Source organism: Capricornis sumatraensis, chromosome 7 (genome assembly GCF_032405125.1).
Source record: "Capricornis sumatraensis isolate serow.1 chromosome 7, serow.2, whole genome shotgun sequence".
Classification (NCBI taxonomy): Eukaryota; Metazoa; Chordata; class Mammalia; order Artiodactyla; family Bovidae; genus Capricornis; species Capricornis sumatraensis.
Window position 1 is genome coordinate 46,155,102 of NC_091075.1, and position 24,097 is coordinate 46,179,198.

General features: G+C 39.8%; 1 protein-coding gene across 2 annotated transcripts in view; it reads right to left on the reverse strand.

The window, feature by feature from the left end:
- Positions 1 to 16,947, reverse strand: part of PPARGC1A (PPARG coactivator 1 alpha) — a 327,111-nt gene extending 310,164 nt beyond the window's left edge. For both annotated transcript variants that reach the window (XM_068975651.1, XM_068975649.1), the window contains exon 1: positions 16,879 to 16,947. In XM_068975651.1, coding sequence (XP_068831752.1) covers positions 16,879 to 16,947 — 69 coding nt within the window. The remainder of the gene's footprint in view (positions 1 to 16,878) is intronic.
- Positions 16,948 to 24,097: the final 7,150 nt, after the last annotated feature.

The following is a 24,097-nucleotide window of genomic DNA, read 5'->3' on the forward strand; positions in this document are numbered from 1 at the left end:
TCATGTCATAGATTTTGCAAAATAAATAATCTTCATGTTATATTATTAAGAACTATTTGTTCTGTTCGCGGCTGAGCTATAGGCTGCTGCTGCTAAAGTGTCTCATAATTAAATTTTCCTTCTTACCTACTTTTTTTCCCCCTAGAATTAATAGCTGTCTACCTTTTAACATTTCCTTTTTAGTTTTCTGATCCAATGACAAACTCTCTGTCAGAGCTAAAAATAAAATAAAATAAAACTTCTTAGTGTGTTCAATATATTCACATTAGACAGATGTTCAGTTCCATTTTTTTCCAGAAGGCATCCCTCCAGGAGTCCTTAATCCTTTTGCTCTGATCTGTACCAGCTTCTCTTCAGGCATTCAGCATAGCTGACACCCTAGAGTTACCTTCTGCCATCATCCTAGGAATATCCTTTGCCTCTCTTATTTCTTGGATCCCATATTTTCTTCCTTCTTGATTCACCTTCTTGTTTATGATGGTGTACATCCTTTAGTAGCTTTCTGAGAAATTTGTAAAGATGTTATAATCTGAAAAAAATCTTATTTGAACAACTTTTACATTCACTATATTATGTAATCCTATAGATGCCTCCAATTTTACTCCAGTAACAATAAGAGGCAGTAGCAAAGTATGGACCTCTAGGTTGAAAATCAGTTAAAATTTTGAGTATCATCCTCTGTTCTCATCTAACTTCAAGAGGTAATTTTCAATGTGATTTTCAATTGTATGTAACCTGTTGCTTTTTTTTCTGAAATCATTTAGTAAATTTTCTTTATTCCAAATGTTCTGAAATTTCTCAGTGATGTGTCTAAGGGTGTGTGTGTGTGTGTGTGTGTGTGTGTGATCTGTTATTCTGGCATTAAATAAATGGATACTTATATTTGTAAACTGAAGCCTTTCAATTCAAGAGGATTCTACTACTTCTTTAATAGTTCCAGTCCCTTCATTTTATCTGGTATCACTTTCAGAATCTCCTCTGGATTTTAGGCTTCCTGAGCTGTTCATCAAATTTTCTTGTTTCTCTTCTTTCTTATTTTCATTCTTTTTGTCTTTATTTTAACATAATTTGTCAGAGATTTTTTAAAATGTGTTTTCTAATTCTTCTTCCAATTAAATTATTTAATTTCTGCATTCACATTTTTATTTCTAAGACCTTATTCTGGTTTTCTGAATGTTCCTTCCCACAGTGGCCTGTTCTTATGTTTTGAATACAATTTATCTTACCTCTCGAAATAAAGATTGTTTAAAATATTTTCCCCTGGCCTGCACTGCCTCCGTTTGTTTCGGTTATTTTTGTTTATTTGTTTCTGTTTTAGTCTGTCTTTTTCATGTTGGAATGTCTGGTCATTCAGGAGGAAAACATCCAAGGTTGACCGGAAAGGAGTTACAGGCAGTGGGCTTTGCTGCAGTGTGACATGGAGGAGAGTTGATCTTTTCACAGGACGTGTTTTCTATTGGACTGGTCAGTTTTTCCAGGAAGGAATCTTCTCTTTCCTCTCCATCAGAGAAGAGAAGAGAGAATACTGCGGTCTCACTGTTCTGTATGCAGACTTTCACCTGAAACCGTCTTATTTTCACATTATTTATTACTTGTCTATCCACAGTGCCCAGCTGTTCTCAAACCCAGATCTTTTCTCAACTCTGTTAGGATAAAAACTGTGTTCTCTCCTCACTGAGTAAGAGAAGGGATCTGGTCTCTTTGCTCTTTCTATCATCTTCAACCTGTTCATGTATTTTCTAATCTACTTCTCATCCTCATTTTCTAAGACACCCACACATCCAGTTTCTGAGCATTTCCGACATTTGGCAGTGCCAAACAGCCTGCTTTTTGTTGATTCTCTCCCAAAAGCTTAAATCTCACTATTATTTTAATGCTGTGCCAAGTCAGATACTTTTTGTTTATTTTCTTTCAAGCTTTCAAAATCCAGGAGACATTCCTTCACCAACATCATCTCCCTTTTCATTCTCTTTGTCCTTTAGGGTTTAAATCTTTTTATATCTCTATTGTCTTTTGTTGTGTCAGTTACCTTATTTAATTTAAAGTATATTGTACATGGTTTTCATTTAATATTCTATGAAAAGCACTTCCCCCTACAATAAATATAGAAAACAATTTTTAATGATGCATCATAGTGTGTTTTACAATCAGCCTATAACTGAAAATTTAAATGAGCCGCACTTCTTATAAATAATATCAAAATAAACACCTTTTAATATGAAGTTTTATCTTTATAATAACTTCCTTATAATCTATTTCTAGAATAGTATTAAGTTTTTAAAAATTTTTAAGCTATTGAAAGCTATGTTATTTATTATATTATATAGCTAATTTCCAGGAAAGTGGCAATAATTTACACTCTCCTCCAAAGGCAGAGACTATTTACATGGGATTCATTCCATCATCAATAGTGTTACCAATATAATAGTTTCTCAAAATCTCTACCAGTTGTGTCTCATTTTAATTTCTCTGTGGCAAATGTGATTACAATTTTTATGTATTTATTGGTAACATATAGCTCTTGTTAATTGTTCATGGACAAAACTCCTTTCAAGTGGAATATTAGGTTCTTATTTATAATCTCTTAATTTCTTAAATATATCAAGCCATTTAGACCAGACTCATTAAAAAATATTTTCCCATTTTATAATTTCTTGGGTTTTTGTTTATTATATTTCCAATGTAGAGGATTTCATGTCAATGTATGGCAAAACCAATACAGTATTGTAAAGCAAAATAAAGTAAAAATAAAAATTTAAAAAAAATTACAATACCATCCTGTGATTAGAATTATTCTGTAAAAGACAAAGGAAATGGACAGAGATCCCCTATGTCCAAATTTTCTTCTGACTAAGGGATATAAAAAATTAATAAATAAAACTTTTACATAATCAAAATGATCACTCTTTTCCTTTATGCCTAGAAATCCTTACCATTCCAGGATCTGATAAACATTACCCTATATTTTCTCCTTTTATTTATTTTGAATTTTTTACAGTTTATTCTTTCTCCCTGGAATTTAATTTGTAGTCTTTTCTCCTTTCAGTTAACCAGGTGGTTCAACACCAGTTCTTACATCATTGTCAGTTCTTCAACTACTATGCAATCTAGCCTTGACCACATCTACATCCTAAACACTTATTTCTACCAGAGTCTTGTTTCTAGTCTATTTCAACCTGATTTGCCTATTTATTCTTACTCCAGAACATCCACAACTTTACAGTACATTACAATATATACCCGAGAAAAGCCTGCTGCTCTTCTTCTAAAATATTTTTTAGCTCTTTCATTCTATTTACTATTCAAAATTAACTTTAGAATGCTTGGTCAAGTTTCCAGAAAACAACAGCAGCAAAATGATTTTGACTAGAATTACATTAAATATGTACATTCATTTGGTAAGAGCTAACGTCTGGACAGTATTTGCTCTTCCTTTCTAAGAAAATGATTCCTTTTCCATTTATCCAAGTCTTCTTTTATCCCTCTACTAAAGTTGTACTCTTTGCTTCATACAGAATCTGTGTTATTACTCAATGAATTTATTTTTAGTTTACATTTTAGTGCTATTTTGAATGATTTTAATCTTCATATTTTCTAACTGGTTATTGCAAGTACACCAGAAAGCTATTAATTTTTGCACATTATTTTCTGTTGAATCAACTAACTCAACTCTCATTTTCTAAAACATTTTTTCAGTTTTGCCAAATATCTTTGCTTCACTATATAGATATTAATTTTACCTGATCATATATTTTTTCGTCTCTTTTTTCCTATGTCTGACTTCCATCCTGTGTATGAGTAAGCTGGCAGAAATGGGATTGTGAACAGCATTGTCATAACCATGGTCTTAATGGAAACCTTTTACAATGGGAATAATCATTGCTGGCTTTTACTGAGTGTTTTCAACATGCTAGTCACTTTGCCAAAGGATTTGAGTATATTATTTCCTTTAATCTTCATAATCATCTTAGAATAAAGTTACTACTGTAATCTCATTTTAAAGGTAATGAAACTAAAACTTTAAAGCAGAAGTATATCCAAAGTTATTCAACTAGTCAACGGCAAAACATAATTTAGCTTTACATTGGTTTGACTTCAGAACTTATGCTTATAATACAACTAATATTACAGTCCAGAACTTCAAATTAGTTGGTGATAGGAGTTTTTAAGGATGGCTAGGAGATTTTTTGAAAAGTTTTTGGTTGAGAAAGGAGTTGGGACAGAGAAGTGGATTTATCATAGGCAGATGAAACAGACATAAAAAGTACAATAACAATGCAAGAAACGGGCAACCACAGTTCCTCAAGTTAGGTGTGAACCCCAAAACCAATTACTAATGAAAATAGTATATTTCAAAGACCAATGCATCTAAGAGTTTATTGTTATCCCCACAAAAACAACAAAAGCTATACTTTGTGACCTCTTGGCAATTTCAGTTTCCAAAAATTTCTAAAGAAAACATCTGATCTCAACAGCTCAACTCTTTGTGTCACTGAAAGTTTGATTCATGCAAAAGGTGGGATTGAGGTGATTCATGCTATTCAAAGTCTAGTCTAGTCAAAGCTGTGGTTTTTCCAGTAGTCATGTATGGATGTGAGAGCTGGACTATAAAGAAAGGTGAGCACTGAAGAATTGATGCTTCTGAACTGTGGTATTGGAGAAGACTCTTGAGAGTCCCTTGGACGGCAAGGATATCCAACCAGTCAATCCTAAAGGAAATCAGTCCCGAATATTCATTCAAAGGACTGATGCTAAAACTGAAACTCTAATATTTGGCCACATGATGCAAAGAACTGACTCATTAGAAAAGACCCTCATGCTGGGAAAGATTGAAGGCAGGAGGAGAAGGGGATGACAGAGGATGAGATGATTGGATGGCATCACTGACTCGATGGACATGAGTTTGAGTAAGCTTCGGGAGTTGGTGATGGACAGGGAAGCGTGGCATGCTGCAGTTCATGGGGTCACAAACAGCTGGACACAACTGAGCAACTAAACTGAACTGATGCTATTCAAGTCATATGTTGGCAAGAAGCTGGGTTGCGGGAGACAGTGGACTTCTTTTCCAATGTGAAAGGAAAGGAAAAAAGAATCTAGCAATACTCAAAAGTCTTTACAGTGCTACAAAAATTATATATTTCTGCAGCACATCCCCAGACTATTGACTGTGTCTGGACTCTCACCATTGCAAGAAGCCCTTGCCTGAAGCGTGAGGCATAGCATGGAGAAATGTGAACATCTTGCTTTTTCACCAGACATTTTCATTGTTAGGCTTGGTGAGGGGAGTGCTTTCTCAGAAATGATTACAGAAAAGTTTTCAGCTTTAAATATCACCCTTTTCAAGGAAGGGGACAACTGATTAAGGCCAATTAAGTATTCATTAAAGAACACAATTTTTTTTACAAGCTTCTCAAAAACTCACTCTTGACTAGTGAGTAGAGAGAAAGTGGGATCTGCCCGCATAAGCACAGCACTGCCCTTCAGACTCAAATCCTCATCCTGGCCCTGCTGGGCGAGGCTCTTAACCCATCAGCCCTCAGTTTATGCATTTGATGACTGGTAATAACAACATGGTTGCCATTTCTTTCATAGAGCTTCTAAGAGATTGAAAATGGAGTATAAATGGATATAGGCTTCTGAAAACTGAAACACACTTGACACATGTAAAGAAAGATCCAACAGTTTCCAGGACGCGCTCCCTATAGAGCAGTCATATTTATTGCTCACCCGAACTCCTCTGAAAAAGACAAACAGTCATCAGCAGTAATAGAGTTCTGCAGAGCACTAGCCCAGTTCCATTTCAATTCAAAGCCCGGGAGGCAGCAAACTTTCCATCCAGGCACTACCCTCTCAAGTCTCCAGTAAATTTGTCTGTTTCCCCAATATATGTGGTGAGGATCTGAACAGTAGCATCAGGCTATGTCTGAGCAGATTAGCCTATCAGGCAGAGATAATTACCATTTAAAGGCTAAGGAAGAAATGACCTATTTTACACGGACTCTGTGAGAGGCGCTGGGGAAAGATGCTGTGTGACCCCAGAACTACTTGGTGACTCAAGCTTTGGTCACCACATGGCACCGCCTTCCCCTCATTCCCTTTGGCCAGTCATTTCTTTATATACTGTGCAGTGGCTCTGTGTACTGGGGACTAAGCTTAAATTGAGCTTGAGACAGGGGCCATAGAATGATTGAGGAGTGAATTAGATAGAAAATTGCAGCTTTTGTGCCCTAAGTGAGAGAATCACTGCATTCACCCAGCTGCTACAACTTGAGGATTTCTCACTTCTTTTGACATTTTTTTTTTAAACCTGGGAACTTGATGTAAAACATATTTGTCTTTTTAGAGAGTCCAGAGCTACCTTCTTTTAAGACCTGCCTTTCACATCTCGAGTTTTCTGTAGCCAGTGTCAGCATGGATTGGGAGCGATGTGAGCCAATGCTCATGAAAGAGTTCCAAATGGGAAGAGTCTAAGTCTTCAATCTTAAACTCAGTGTTCACTAGGTCCCCATCAGAATAATCAGCCATGAATACAGCACACAGGAACACAAGAAGTCAAATGTAAAAGGCAGAGAGACCACAAGGAGAATTTGTTTCTCATATTGGTTTTTTGGTTTTACACAAAACTGTTCCCTTCCCAAGAGGTGCTCAAAATTAAGTCAAATTTGAAATCTGTAAAATCCCTAGATTCATTTATTAGCATGGGTTCATCCATGCATAAGCACAATTGGCTGTCCTAGAACAAGCAGATGAGGGCACTTGCTGTACACAGCAAAGTTGATTTCAATACACATGACTTAAGCCTGCCTCATGCCTGGTACTATGCTAAGCCCTGAGAGAAACGGGAAAATGAATAGGATTCAGATTCTGGCCTCCAGGGATTGATGCATAACTCTGACCCCAAGACAGAGTAAGAAAACTCCTAGAAGAGAGATCTCAAATGCTGCGACTTTTTAAATAAAATCCCCATGAGCACGGATTAGGTTAAGGAAATGGCTCCATTCACAACCTAAGGCCTCCTCCAGCCTCGGTGCCCATAACACCCCCTGACACAACAAGCCACCTGCCATCTTCCCAACACGCCAAATGCCTGTTCTTCCAGTTCTTTATTCACAAGCTTCCCTATGACTAGGATACCTTTTCACCCTCTTCACCACCTAGAAAGCCGTTACTTTGAGGCAACTCTGCCATCTGTACAGTAAAAATGAACAAGAAAATGTCTGTCCAAGGTTTCTCCCTGCCTTTCACATCAACAATATGTGAATTTAAGACGTGCATCCAACAGTCCACTTTCTGTGAACCATGAAGGCATTCCTGATGCCCTGGGACATGATTCCTCTTGCTTCTCTGAACTTCCATCCCACATGCTCAGACTGCTATCAGAGCACAGAATGTACTGAACTGTCATTAACTGATTATTTACTTGTTCATCCTTCTGAGTAAAGTGGGTACAATTAGAGGGCAGGATCTACATCTTATTTCATTATTATTTTCTTTAGCAAAGAGTTACATGAGGAGAACTATGCAGTGACCACTATTCTAAGTGCATTACATGTATTTATCCATTTAATCCTCACAACAACCCAATGAGATAGATATTATCATTAACTCATTTTGCCCAGGAAGGATCTGAGACAGAGTGGTTAAGTAATGTGTTTAAGGTCATACAGCTGGTAAGCAGTGATCCATATGAGCCAACCTCTCAGTGCTGCCTTAGGCTGTTTTTACTTATCTTTGCCACCTCAGGACTTTGCCCATGGGTCTAGTATTTAAAACGTGGAGCTCAATAAATGTGCATTCGCTGATTAAATAAATGAGCAGATGGCCACTACTGGTTAGCCCTGGCTAGATCCTCTTGAAAAATTCTAGACTACAGAAGTTAAGGTAATGAGCAGATCTGGAGAAGCTTCAGAGAAACTCAAGAAGATGGAAATGAAGAATTATGCCTAAGGACTTAAGGTGCTTAGCCATGAGAAGTAGAAGCTGAAGGCTGCTTTCATAATGCTCCTCATGGCCAGAAAGGCTGATTCCTGAGGACAGTGACTGAGTTGTTTTTCTCCACCTCCAGGGAGGAGGAAGGAGCAGGACTGGTTCTGAGCTGCAACGAGTACGTAAGGCTTACATCCACCACAAGGAAGAATTTCCTTAACCTAAGAATCATTTGTTAGACCCAGGGATGAGTTATGGAGAGCAGCTATAGAAGGTCATCTGTTTTCAGCTTTTTGGACTTGCTTCCGCTCAGAGTGAAGAACATGGGGGGTGAAAACTAACAATGTCACGCCATCCCAAGGTCTCTTTAAGCCTTATAAATCGATGACATTTGAATCCAAGAAATACATCAAACACTGTACGTTCCTAGACCAAATGAATGAATGAGTCCCAAATAATTTGAAAAGCAACAAAAAGTTGTAACCAGCAAAAAAGGGGTCTTCTCAAATATACCACTGTGCCAGAAATCTAACAAGGGAAGAAAAAAGGAACTTGTTTTCTGAGAAACCTACACTCTTACAGTTTCTACATTCATGCCATTTCTTGCTAGTCCATCATGTGCTGTGTGCTTAATTGCTTAGTCACGTCCGACTCTCTGCCACCCCACAGACCGTAACCCACCAGGTTCCTCGGTCTATGGGATTTTCCCAGGCAAGAATACTGGAGTGGGTTGCCATTTCCTTCTCCAGGGTACGTCCATCATACCCTTGACATAAAGCTAGAACTGGTCGTCTATACCCTCAGGTGCTGACTTTACCCCATCATCACAATTCGCTCCTTTGATAGGTGACATTCCCTGGTGGCTTGGAGATTAAAGCATCTGCCTACAATGCGGGAGACCTGGGTTCAATCCCTGGGTCGGGAAGATCCTCTGAAGAAGGAAATGGCAACCCACTCCAGTACCCTTGCCTGGAAAATCCCATAGACGGAGGAGTGTGCTAGACTACAGTCTATGGGGTCGCCAAGAGTCGGACACGACTGAGCGACTTCACTTTCACTTTCATTAGTATCTTAAAGCAGAATTCTCTAAATATTGAGTAAACTCAAAATATGAACCACTTTTCCATCAATTTCAATGCAAGGTGTAGCACACATGAAGAAATGAATCCTTTCCTGAGAGCAGGAAACAACCTCACACGTAACTTCTTTTTCATGTCCACATGGAAACTGAAACACAAAATGGAAATGGTATCAGAAGGAAAGGTAGAGAGTAACAAGAAACCATTTGGAGAGAACAGAACTTGCCTGAGCTCACACACCTAAGTCTAGTAGCCTTTTCCCCATCAGGCCCTCTAGTCTCCAGGTCCACTATCTCTCATACCTCATGGCCTGCTCAGCACTGAGGCAGCCTTACTAGAGGCCTCCTTCATCACATGCAGCCTCTTTGGGGAGCCTATCTCACCTTGAGAAGCTCAGTCTGACAGCCTTGGGAGACCCACTGAACTCACACAAGAATTTGTTCTCTCTGCCCCAAGTCGAGCATCACCATCATCAGAGAATCAGTAAAGCCCAGATTCTAACTCAAGATTTCCCTGCTTGCGTTCCTTCTTAAAAACCTGGCTCCAGTGTCATCTTCTCTGTGAACTCATCCCTGGGCCTCTGTGTTGTGCTAAGCCGCTTCCGTCATGTCCAACTCTCGGCAACCACATGGACTGTACCCCGCCAGGCTACTCTGCTCATGGGATTCTCCAAGCAAGAATACTAGAGTGGGTTGCCATTTCCTCTTCCAGGGGATCGTCCAGACCTAGGGATGGAACTTGGTCTCTTCTATCTCCTGTATTGACAGGTGGGTTCTTTACCACTGGCACCACCTGGAAAGACCTAGCTCCATGGCCCCCTAGCTCCATGCAAATAGACATAGTCCTAAGGAGCTTTCAAGCTCTGGATCCAGGCTGCTTTGGCCTAGGTTCCATGGACTAGTTAAGTGATCTTAACCTCTCCGACACTTCCTCATCTGCACAATGAAGATAAAACTCATATCTCTAATACCATGATGGTGAAGATTCTATGAGCTAATAAATGATAAATGTTTAAAACAATTCTTGGCACAAAGTAAGCTCTTGGTCGTTGTTTAGTATTTTGATATTATTACCTTTCCTAGGTTTTCTGAGTCCTCATGGGGTTTTGTTCATCTTTCTAGTATAAAGTACTATATTATCCATATTCTTATAACTCTTCTTCAGTATTGTGTTAGTTATTATCCACCTCATCCTGAGCCCAGAGACCATCTTCTTATTCTAGCAATCTCTGTTCAGATGATGTCACTTATATCCACTTAGCCACCCTGAAGATTCATTTGACTCTCCACACACCCATTTCCTGAATCAATCACCAAATCCAGGGGCCCACGTCCTCTAGATATTTCCAAATCTGCCCTTCCATCTCCATCTTATTTCCACGGTCCTGCCAATCCTCAATTAAAGTGGTGAAACAGCTTCTTAACTGGTTTTCTGGCCTCCAATCTTGTTACAGTCTAATTTATCTTCCACACTGAAGCTAGAATGATATGTCTCTAAAAAGTTGTTGAGCCCTATCTCATGCCTCTGTTTAAAGTGCTTTGATGACTCTGCACTGCTGTTTGGAGATGTTTGATTTGACCATGCAGGAACTTTCCCCTTCAGACTCACCCACATCACCCCTGCCTCACCGTGAAAGGCCAGCACCAAAAGACAACTGGCTCCTCCTGCCTCTGATAAGTTCTCCTTTGGCCTTAATACTCTTCCAAGTTCTTTGTCTGGCTTGCATCCTTCTCTTTGTTTAATTAGCACCAGCATCACTGCCTCCATGGGACCCCTTAGACACTGGAGACCACTCCTCACGCTTCTGTGACACACACAGCATTTTGTAGCTGTCCTCGAATCATAACAACCTGCTGTGCTCTTCCCACCATGACCTCAAGTTCAGAGGCAATGTCTCCAACACTGTCTCACTCACTCAAGTGTAGATGTGCTTTACACACAGTATAGGTTCAGAAAACTTTGAATGGCTGATCTCATTAAATAGATAATAGCACCTAACACATACAGTGCACACCGTCAGTGTGCATGTGGGTGTGCAGGATAAGTCACTTCAGTCACGCCCGACTCTTTGTAACCTTGGTAGCCTGCCAGGCTCCTCTGCCCATAGAGATTCTCCAGACAAGAATTCTGGAGTGGATTGCCATGCCCTCCTCCAGGGGATCTTCCTGACCCAGGGATCGAACCTGTGTCTCCTGTGGCTACTGCATTGCCAGCGGATTCTTTACTATTGAGCCACCAGGGAAGACCCATAGTGTATGGGGCACTAAACAGCAGGTGAATGGATAAGAAAGCTGTGGTACATATACACAATGGAGTATTACTCCGCCATTAAAAAGAATACATTTGAATAAATTCTAATGAGGTGGATGAAACTAGAGCCTGTTATACAGAGTGAAGCAAGCCAGAAAGAGAAACACCAATACAGTATACTAGGATCATCAAAAAAGCAAAAGAGTTCCAGAAAAACATCTATTTCTGCTTTATTGACTATGCCAAAGCCTTTGGCTGTATGGATCACAATAAACTGTGGAAAATTCTGAAAGAGATGGGAATACCAGACCACCTGACCTGCCTCTTGGGGAACCTATATGCAGGTCAGGAAGCAACAGTTAGAACTGGACATGGAACAACAGACTGGTTCCAAATAGGCAAAGGAGTATGTCAAGGCTGTATATTGTCACCCTGCTTATTTAACTTCTATGCAGAGTACATCATGAGAAACGCTGGGCTGGAAGAAGCACAAGCTAGAATCAAGATTGCCAGGAGAAATATCAATAACCTCAGATATGAAGATGACACCACCCTTATGGCAGAAAGTGAAGAGGAACTAAAAAGCCTCTTGATAAAAGTGAAAGAGGAGAGTGAAAAAGTTGGCTTAAAGCTCAACATTCAGAAAACGAAGATCGTGGTACCTGGTCCCATCACTTCATGGGAAATAGATGGGGAAACAGTGGAAACAGTGTCAGACTTTATTTTGGGGGGCTTCACTGCAGATGGTGATTGCAGCCATGAAATTAAAAGACACTTACTCCTTGGAAGGAAACTTATGACCAACCTAGATAGCATATTCAAAAGCAGAGACATTACTTTGCCAACAAAGGTCCGTCTAGTCAAGGCTATGGTTTTTCCTGTGGTCATGTATGGATGTGAGAGTTGGACTGTGAAGAAAACTGAGCACCAAAGAATTGATGATTTTGAACTGTGGTGTTGGAGAAGACTCTTGAGAGTCCCTTGGACTGCAAGGAGATCCAACAAGTCCATTCTAAAGGAGATCAGTCCTGGGTGTTCTTTGGAACGACTGATATTGAAGCTGAAACTCCAGTACTTTGGCCACCGCATGCGAAGAGTTGACTCATTGGAAAGGACTCTGATGCTGGGAGGGATTGGGGGCAGGAGGAGAAGGGGACGACAGAGGATGAGATGGCTGGATGGCATCACCAACTCGATGGAAGTGGTTTTGGGTGAACTCCAGGAGTTGGTGATGGACAGGGAGGCCTGGCGTGCTGTGATTTAGAGGGCTGCAAAGAATCGGCCACGACTGAGCAACTGAACTGAATGCATATATATGGAATTTAGAAAGATGGTAATGATAACCTTGTATGCGAGACAGCAAAAGAGACACAGATATATAGAACAGTCTTTTGGACTCTGGGAGAGGGCGACGGTGGGATGATTTGGGAGAATGGCATTGAAACATGTATAATATCACATGTGAAGTGAATCGCCAGTCCAGGTTTGATGCGTGGTACAGGATGTGCGGAGTTGGTGCACTGGGGTGACCCAGAGGGATGGTATGCAGAGGGAGGTGGGAGGGGGTTTAGGATGGGGAACACGTGTACACCAGTGGCAGATTCATGTTGATGTATGGCAAAACCAATACAATACTGTAAAGTAATTAGCCTCCAATTAAAATAAATTTATATTAAATAAATAAAAGAAAAATAATAAATAATCATTTTAAGGACTTTTCATGAATGGACTCATTTAATACTCACAACATTCTTATAAGGTAGCTGGGATAATTATCTCTATTTTATAGGTGAGGGAACTAAAGCATAGAGAGGTTAGAAATACTACCAGTGTGGCACAGTTAGAAATTGATGACACCAAGGATAGAATCCAGAAGTCTGGGTCTAGATCCCATGTTCTTAATCTTTATGCCATTGCTCCTGTCAGATAGAGGTACCATGATAAATACAGGTATCTAAACAGACACAGATAATATATTCTATTCCAGTTCTCCATAGGGGAAAGGTGAGGCATTTGAAGTTTATAGAAAAGTCATCCAGGAAAAAGGAAGAAAGCTAAACAAGGAGATCACCATCTTTGCTTCTCACTAACCAGCAGTAATTAGCAGAGTGGAGCCTGGGAGGGTTCACGCCCGAATGCAGGCTCTCTCACATCCTCCCCTTCTCACCCGCTTAGCTGTGTGGGTGCCATGCTACCGTGCCAACCTGGGGGGCCCAGAGCGAGTGAGAAGGGGGTGGGAGGTGAACATCATCAGGGCTGAGTGTGTGCCAGGTTCAGTGCTGAAGGCAGAGGCACGGAGACAAACAACATGCATCTCTGTCCTCGAGGAAGTTGTCTTCCTGTTGAGGAGACCTTCGTGGACAACACTGAGAGAGGAGTTCACAACTACCAGACCACTATTACATTGGTTGTTTTAAAGGGGACCACCCCGAGAGAAAACATCATCATGAGAAATGAGCCATTTGTCCCTCCATAGACTCTTTCAACTGACTATTATCCAGCAAAGAAGCATCTGCGCCTCCTCACATCCTCTCTACAGTGCCCCACTCAGTTGTAATGCCTTGGTTCACAACTGAAGAAGCAAAGATGCTTAAGTCAGTCTGCCAATCATCCGCTGGTGACCTGATGAACGAAGCCCCCACCACCTCGTTTCACAACTTCTCCCAGAGTTGAAGTGGGCTCTAAGTGTCAGGAGTCATAACTCTGGCACAGCTGCTCTTGGTATTACAGTACAGGTTATAGGCTTAAACGGATTTTTAGATTTACAGTTGATTTGAGCAATTGCATCTAGTTCATTTTCAAGTTTGTGGGTATGCTGGTTTATTTAAGGCAAAAAGCATCCAATTAAAATACATTCTAAATAACTGCGTGAGCAAGGCATTTTTGCCCAACTCTTTATTTATTAAAAAAAAAAAAAAAAGCCATCAGGGGACTTCTTAAGGACCAAATCCCATCACATCACTGTGAGATGAAATAGTAAAATATTTTTGATCAAAATATAATTTGGAAATACATTCTGAGAGGCAGCCTTAACAAGAATCCAGGCTTTCGGGCCAGTCCAACTTGGACCACATCCCTTTTCACTATGTCAAGTAGCTCTGCAACCCTGAGCATGTTCCCTAACTGCTGAGCCTCATTTTCCCCATCTGTGTAATAGGAATAAGTAATATCTGTCTGTTAACATACTTGTCAAAATTAGAAACGTAGCTTAGGGCCTGGTAGAGAGTAAGGGTTAAAAAAATAAACTATTGAAAACATTTTATTAAAGTCTTAATGATTCAGAGACTGATTATTCCATTAGAAGATCGTCATGCTTTTTCCCTTCCTTCCTCTTTCTTCCTGCCTGCCCACGTCACAGCTGCTCATAAGCTATTATTTCATGAGATAAAAAATGAGATAAAATTCAATTCAGATGGCACAGCACAGTGAAAAGAGCACAGGCACCAGAGTCAAACAGGACTGGACTTGAATACTAGATGGCTTTGGACAGGTCATGTAACCTCCTTAAGTTTTAATTTCTTCGTCTGTAAAAGGAGAGTAATAATATCTACTGGCTAGGTTCCTTAGGAAAGAGTACACACACACATACCTGGCACTGTGATTGGTAAATAACAGTTAGGTTAAAAAGTACTGAATCAGTTTCAATAATAAATGCCAAATTAAAGCTAAACTGAAGCTTCAGGATCAATCACAATTTGTGAAACATCTTCAACTCCATCACTACCATGAGTGGCCAAAAGAAGTCACTCTCAGGATGAAAGTCTTACATCTAATCCCGTCTGATTCCAGTTTCTCCTTTAGGGACAGCTTGAGTATTAGCTGAAGTGGGGTGACTCCATGCTTAGGGACCCAGCATGGCAATACAGATGGCTGGACAATGTGGGCAGCAGGCAGACCTCACTGAGGGTAGAGCTCCAGAAGCAGTGAAGCAGGGGCTGATGCACCACAATATACAATGCCATGCATGGCCAAGAGACAGACAGGCCAAAGGAAGCCTGGGATGCCCTTCCCATGAGCATGACCTCCAATATCTATAGGGAGAGCTTCGGTTACCATAGTGGAAATGACAATGGTCAGCTCGTACAGGATCACATCTTTGTAGGTAATAAGCACAGAGAACATTTTCATCATCTGCCTTTGACTAAGCTAAAGGTCCATGGGATAGGACCACTGATAGGACACATGCTTTCTTACATAAACATTTGGATTTCATGTTCCTAGTTTAAATATTTTGTCCACAGGGATCTCTGAGTCATCTCCTCACATGCTTTCTCCCTTCATCCCCCTTTGAAGACTATAAGATGCCAGCTCTTTAAAGGAAAACACATAAACAAAAGACAAAAATCCAAAAGTCACATCAACATACCATAAAATATCTGAACATCTCTTTAGACCCCCTGCGGACCAACCATGTGACATTCTCAAAGTAGCACACAAAGATTTATTTGTATGCCTTCCTGCTTCCTAAATAACGTACCCACTCGAAGTGGAAGGACTCCAATTTCATGACAGTCTGGAGGAGGTTTTTTCTGAAACTCCTTCCTGAACATCACATAGCTTAGAACAGAACATACCTGTCAATATCACTACATTTCACAGAAATTTCTATTGCAAAGGAGACTCTTACGAAAATTTTCTCTTTTTATAAAAAGGGAGAATTATTTTTTAAAATTGATGTTGAGAATCAACTCGTCCTGAATCACCACTTTTGTAAGAAACTGTCTGCTGCAGACAAAATGGAAAATCACAGTTGCACTTTATTCAACACCACCCATAAGAAATGCTTCATGCACGAAAGTGTTCTTTTTCCATAAGGCAGCAGCATTAGAAAAAAAGCTCTGGCATCACTCTTCAATATTGTTGTCTAATTAAATGGCAATGGAGTGGATGCGTAAAAATATGCATTAGAGGTGTGTAATGTGTAATGTGAAGAAGAGTAATCAAAGCCATTCAACAGGATTTAGGAAAGGATTTCAGTTGGCAGCTTACGAGACAGGAGCATATAATTTTGCTAATTTGAAATAGGTATTGTAACGTATAAACATTACTGCTTTGCATATTTTAATGAAAACTGCCTCTACACCAAAATGAATCCTTTAGCTTGAACTTTCTGCATACCACAGAGCTTCTACCTATTATGAGTTCAGCATAAATAAGAAAGGCACACAAGCCACATTAAAAGAATGGCCACCTCATTAAAATAGGTTAAAACCAAGCCCCTTATTCCAAGCTACTATAACACTATAAAGTAAGTGTGGTGACAGGTGTTGTATTAAATTTTTATATTGCAATGAACTTGTACTCACACAAACCAAATCTTCATGCTTCCTTTGATATACACCTGCAACTTGTTAATTCAAGGGCCTTTATTAAGAAAGTATAAATTTAGCAACATCTATAGATTTGTAAAACTCTATTAGCTTGCTCAAGAATCTAGAGGAAATTCATTTGGAATCTTATTTGCATGGTTTACAAAGAAATGGAAACTAATGATGATTTTCCCAAAAAGATATGCCTAGAGACAACACATTTGTGCCAACAGACTGATGTGAATTACCCAGACTTGGGCTGAAAGAGATGAGAGAGTCATCTGGGTCTGTCTGGAGCTGAGGACATCACTTACCTGCCAGCTCGCTTCTCGCTGAAGTCCTTTTTTCCAGTCTTCTTCCAGTCTAGGGGAGGTCTCATCCATTGCTGATGCTGCTTGCACAAACTGGATTCGCCAGTGGCTGTTACTCTTTCGTTGCAAGCCTTTACCAAAGCAGCAGCGAGGGCAGTTCAGGGGCAGACTGTCATGGAGAAAATGCCATGCCAGAGGATGAGGGATCAGGCAGGAAGAAGCCACGAAGGAAAAAATTTGGGATACAAGGGGCTACCCTGACAGCTGCCAACTGGCCAGGCAGGAGGCCAGCTCAGCCACTGAGCGTCCAGAGATTAGGAACAACCAAGCTCCAGGGCCAGTGGACAATGGGTCATTCTTATGCTTCTGGCATAAAGGTCAGAGGAGGGAAGTGTGAAGGCATGCTCCATGACCTAGAAATATGCATCTCTTACGTGCACTCTTGTCTTTCTCTCATCCCCAAACACACACACACACACACACACAGCAGAATTTGCATTGTTCTGCAGGGTTGCATCAGTGGGTCGGAGTATCCTGGAAGAAATAAGCTACTTTACATAGAAGCAACACATTTCATTTGAGCACATCTCCCCCAACACAGCATGAATCACTCAGCAGCCAGTAAACATGCATAATAGCAAGTTCCTTCGGGAGAAAATAGACTCGTTCCTGTAGTTGAATCCTGAGCATCTATAGTCCCTCGTCTTCCCCTCTAGGAAGTTCTATGACAGGCATTTAAACTGACCTCATGGACCTTTAAGCAAACCATTAGCTAAAATGGCCAGAGGCTTCAATTGAGATGGACTCTGGTGGTTCAGATGGTAAAAGAGTCTTCCTGCAATGTGGGAGACCCAGGTTCGATCCCTGGGTAGGGGAGAGTCCTTGGAGAAGGTAATGGCAACCTGCTCCAGTGTTCTTGCCTGGAAAATCACATGGACAGAGAAGCCTGGCAGGCTATAGTCCATGGGGTTGCAAAGAGTTGGACATGACTGAGCAAATAACGCTTTTACTTTTCCTCAATATTTGGGGCTCAGTGAAGCCAAATTCAACCCAACTCTGCCCTGTTTTGTTACTATTTCTCACACAGAATGATACTGTCTCCTGCTGTTCAGAATTGATCACCTATAGTTTTAAGATAGGCAGCTGGCGTTACTGCCAACAGTTTCTACTTTTCCCCATGAAAACAGTAGTTATCAAACTTGACTGCACAATAGACTCAACCGGGAAGATTGTGAAAATACTGTTACAGGAGCTTTATCCCAAGAGATTCTGATTTAACTGGTCTAGTGTGGGTCCTAAGACACTGTTATATTTTTTAATCCCACTGGATGATTCTACTGAGGACCCAGTACTAGAGTCACAAAACTCAGCGTATCATTTAAAGTTTCTCTAATCAATTGGCTGATGCCTGAATCCCCAAGACCCTGCCAATACCCATGTGAACAGTTTCTCACCACCAATGATGGTAAACCCACTGCCTCCCGAGACAATCTTGTTCCACGGGTGACTGTTTTGTCCCACAATGAACTCATATCCTTCTCCCTGCACCTGCCAGGGCTGCACTTCATTAGAGTACTTCATTGCACTCCCATGGTATACTGCTTCATTCCATGAAGAATGCTAAAACCTATTCTGTAGGACAACCCTTCAGAGATCTAAAGACAGTAGCAGCCCATGCCCTTAAGCCTCCGCTGAAGTGTCTCCTTCACATTAGAACTTGCAGGTTTCTTCCATGGAATGTGCAAACCATGGAATATGGTTTCAGTAACTTCTCCATCCTTGATATCAGCCTCAAATATATATGTAACTGTTTCTAGTGGTAGTGATTCTAATACTCCAGAAATGATTGCAATATCCTGCTATAATCTACCATTGCACATACAGACTAACAATCACATGCCTTATTTTTAAAATCCCCATGCTAACAACCACCATAATAATAACAGCAGCCAGCATTTACTGAGCATAGACCTACATACCCGGTACTGCAAGTTTTATTAACCTTACATCATTCATCCTTTATGAGCATACTACGATGTCATCTTTTGCTGCTGATCTACAGATGAAAAGTCCAAGAGAGACAAAGATATTTGCCTGGGTATGGGCCAGGGGGTAGCCCAGCTACCGAGGCCTGCATTCTCTATCCCTGCTTTGTGCTAGGCAGTCCCTTTCACTGATGCAGTCCCAAGTTCTACTGGCTATTTTGACAACCACATCTCGTTGATATGGTGTCACAGTTAATTAGTACACTGAGCTTTGCTCTCATCTTCAGATTATATATGAACAATTACATATAGCCAATTTATATAGGCTATAAATTGCCATATACAGTCCTAACTTGCCATTATTATTGTAATAGGGAAGAACCTTTTGTATTCTATCACAAGTTAATCACTAAAGGGATGTTGCCTATAAGATTAAATTATACATAATGGCCCATCTCTGGGAACCCAGCTTCCCGTAATGAGCATTAAGCTAAAATACCTTTGTTTAGCTCACAAGAAACATCCTCACCAGGTCTACCTGTGGATGACTGAGAGGAAGAAATTAATATTATATACCTCTCTAGAGGCTGATGGGAATCAGGGGATGTTTGACTTTACTCCCACCCCTTTTAACATAAAAGAAGCCTGAATTCTAACTCAGGCAAGATGGTTCTTTAGGGCACGAGGCCACCATCTCCTCAGTCTGCTGGCTTTCAGAATATAGTAGTTATTCCTTGTCCAAACAACTCATCTCTTGATTACTGGCCTGTTGTGTGGTGAGCAGTATGATCTTGGACCCAGTAACATTATTCTTTTAATAATTACAACACTATACCTTCCACTTTACCTCTAACAAAACACACAAAAGCAAGATCTTTACTTGCTCAGCTCCTCTCATTTATTAAGAATATGTGGGTGCTTCTTCAGAGGTTACCCTGAAAGGTAAGAGAGAACAGCCAGAGGAGAAAAGGTCCAGAAATTTTCCCCAAAGACTAGACTCAATGGCAGTCTCACAGATCACCTAGCTCTTCCCTCTTTTCTTCCAAATTCCATCAACAGGACTCCATAAGGAAAACTGGGGGCAATCAGTTTTACCATTTGAATCACATCAGGGTATGTTCATTTCAGGGTAATTGAATTAGTTCTTATGGAAGGTGGGATACAAAGTGGTTAAGCATATTCTTTGGAGTCAGACCAGGGTGTGAGGAGCAGCCCCATTATTACCTGGCTCTATATCCCTGGACAAGTCACCTAACACTAAAGAGAGGTATTATTATCTCAAGCTTACTATTGTTTATCAATATCTGATTCCCATTTGTCCCAGGCACACAGCAAGACTGCATTTCCTTAAACCCCCTAAAGTCAGTCATAACTACATGTCCTATTTGGCCAATAACATATAAGAAAAGTGATGGGTGTCACTTCCCAAGGGAGAGCTTAATCATCAGCCTTTGGCTTGCAGCCAATTCTTCCCCTACTGCAGGGACTGCGTGTGTTGATAAGATGTTCCTTAACATCAGAGAAGACTAGATAGAATGCTGAGTCAACTTATGAAAGGCAGTTGTCCTGGAGAGTCACCTGGACCAACAGCAGGCATTATGGGAACATAAACTTTCGGGGTTGTTTGTCCCCATAGCATAACCTAGCCTACCCTAACCAATGCATACTATTCTTACCATAGAGTCATTACAAGAATAAAATTAAATATTCTCTCTAGAGCATTATCTGGAGAAGGCAATGGCACCCCACTGCAGTACTCTTGCCTGGAAAATCCCATGGATGGAGGAGCCTGGTAGCCCGCAGTCCATGGGGTCGCTAAGAGTCGGAAACGACTGAGTGACTTCACTTTGACTTTTCACTTTCATGCACTGGAGAAGGAAATGGCAACCCACTCCAGTATTCTTGCCTAGAGAATCCAAGGGATGGGGGAGCCTGGTGGGCTGCCGTCTATGGGGTTGCACAGAGTCAGACACGACTGAAGTGACTTAGCAGCAGCAGCAGCAGAGCATTATCACATGCATCAAGTAAGTTTGCAATATTATTTTAAGTAAATTCCATTACAAGCCAGAATGTTCTACCCACACCCCATGGAATCCAATATTTCCTCCCCCTTTTGCAGCCTGCGTTTTTCCTGCTCATAAGATAGTAGCATTAAGTGTGACAATTTCCACAGATGATATAGAAACATGAATTTTAAAAAGAAAGGGTAAAAGTGTTCAATAATGCAGCGTCACTCTGTCTCAGAAAGAAAACTCAAATAGCGTGACTTTAATGCCACTTATCATTTAGCAAGGAAATTAATGAAAGCAAAATGAAGCCTCAAATACTAAATGTAGCTTGGTATGAATTCATTGCTGATAGAGTACACGTCTTCAAAATGTAAACATAATAAGAACATACAGGAATACAGGAGCTTATTAAATAGCATAGCTTTTATTCATGATTCTAAATTCAAGCAATCAAAAAGAATTCATTTTGTTGTAAATATTTTCATTAAAGTAAGTTTTAACTATGAAAATAAGGTATAAGGAAGGCATGGATTACACACTGGCCAAATTGCAATGCTAACATCTCAAGACACAAATTCTAACCTGCTTTGGGACACCACTGGGAGAGTCTTTATGCAAATGCTAAAAGCTATGCCCCATATTATGAGTTGAATTGTGTCCTTTCAGAAAGATAGGATGGAATCCTACTCCTAGAACCTCAAAATGAGATCTTATTTGGATGTGGGGTCTTTGCATAGGTAATCAAGCTAAAACAAACTGATTAAGGTGGGTCTTAATCCAACCTGACTGGCTTTCTTATGAAAAGGGGAAAATGTCGACACAGAGACAAATGCATCCAAATAGAACACCATGCGAAAATGAAGGCAGAGGCTGAGGTGATGCGTCTGCAAGCCAAGGATTGCTAGCAAGTCACTATTTTTTCCTCAGAATAAGCATCTTATTAAGACTATACCGACTGAAAAGAAATAGAAGAAGTTTTAGAATTTGTAACATTTTCCTTAAGGCAAAGTTATATTAAAAACATAAAAAGGAAACATCTATACAAAATGCATCAATCAGTCCTCCCTTGATTTAAAAGAAAATTCCTTATCCTCTGGAATAAGTATGGGTTGATACTTCATGTTAAGAATCAAAGGACTAGAAAAAACAAAGGTTTTCCAATTGATTTAAGCCATGCTTTCCACAGAATTCTGTTATGCCAGAATCTGGCACTCTAACCTGCTCTATTGGATACAGACATCTAATCTAGAGAAGAAAATTTTAAAAAAAATCTGTGGTGGGGAGAGTAGAGGGATGTTGATGAAAATAAGTACAAAGCTAAGTACTTCCCAGGTGTGGAAGAAAACTGATGGTCTTTCACCCCCAATAGGATTTCATACACTCCTTCACTTAACACCTGGGCTAGAATTTTTATGAATTCCTGCCATCCATTTTATTATACATTCTCACTTTAAATCCATTCTCAATGAAATTTTCCAAGACATTTTCCCATAAACTTTTACTTCTGTTTTTACTCTCTCTTCATTTTAGAAGCTAATAATAAGGTGTTTACCTTCAGAAATTTTCTTCACAAAAAACTATAATATATCGAGTCCACAAACCAGAGGTGTCTGTATATTAACTCTCAAAAATAAATAAATAAATAAATACAAACAGAACAGGTGTGATAAGAGTGATAAATCTGAAAAGGATGAACTTTGGTAATGTAGTCTTATTTCAGAACAGAAAAAAATAGAACATTGGTTTCCAGTTCACTGTTTCACTGGCATAATTAATGCTGATCATTCCCTCATAAAACATCTAAGCTGAACTGCAGAGATACCCACAGGACTGTGGACAATAAAACACCATGGCTAGGAGAATATTCTCTTGTGCACCAGCTTACTTTGGCTCTCATGTGGCCGAGTTGTATGCTTACCAAGATTCATTTGTGTTTGTTCCCAATCCTATTTATACCGGTTGTGAGTGTTAATGTAATTACATAATGTAATTAAATAGTAGAGCTATAAAATATGAGTTCCATGGAAAGGGAGTTGTTGCTTTCATGAAGATAGTCAAATGCTCTGGAAAGACCCAATGAAGAAAAGCTGCTTTAAAAACTTTACTGTTGTGGGGGCAGGGTCCACATAGATTCTACTCAGGTTACTTGGTCACTGCCTTAAAATTCTTAATTCATTTTAAAGAAATTGAACCTGGAATCTGAGAGGTTTCTCTAGGGATACAATTTACACCAAAAAAGCTCCAGAATTCAACCCTCTGAACCCCTACATAGATAAAAGTTCTTGGCTCCACAGCAAAACACTGATGAATAAATGTGCATTTATGGATTTTAAGCAAAAGTCAAATTTTTTGTGTAGGTGCATGATTTATGATCCCCCAACTTAATCAACTTGTGTGATTAATCAGTCAACAACCGTTTTCAATTATATGGAGTAAGAGTTTCCATGATTTTAAAAAAGGTAAGCCATAAAAGACCTTTTCTTAATTGACTTCTAATGAATAGAGATAGAAAGTAACAGACTTGAATATACAAACCAAGAAACAGAATCCATTTCAATACCTAAATCTACTTATATCACATAAGCGAGAAACAGCATGGCTCTAACTATAAACATCAAACACTGTATAAATCTGAGCCATGTAGACTCCAATTAATTACTGCATAGCATTCCCATGTCTTGCTATAACTCTGTAATAATACCAACTGCCTATAATCAAAAGGATTTAGTAGACATTTATTGATGGAAATCAGATGATTTCATCCACAGTGTCTGAATTACGTTGATACGTTTGAGCCCGAAGCAAAATAATGTAATGAAAAACAACATACAGATGAGAACCTCAATTTTTCTCCACATATGAATCTGTCACTGATTCGAGAAGAATCAAATCTAAGTCTGACCAGGTGAAGACATTCCATACATCATCCTTCCCAATTCAATATAAAAATAATATTTCCCCTTCCAATATGTTTACATACTGTTCCTGACTTGGTGAGACCCTGAACATCTAGAGAGCTCAGAGACACAGAGAGTTGCCTTAACAAATGGTACGCACAGCAGAGATGAATTACAGAATACTTCCTTAAAAGAGATTATTTTAAAAACTATATGAAAGTCAGAAGCCCCCAGAAGTAATAATCAATGGACTCATGAGTAGAGTGGGAAGGTAGATCTTATGAGTAGGATGAATGAATGAGAAATAGGCTATATGGTAGGCTGGAACTAT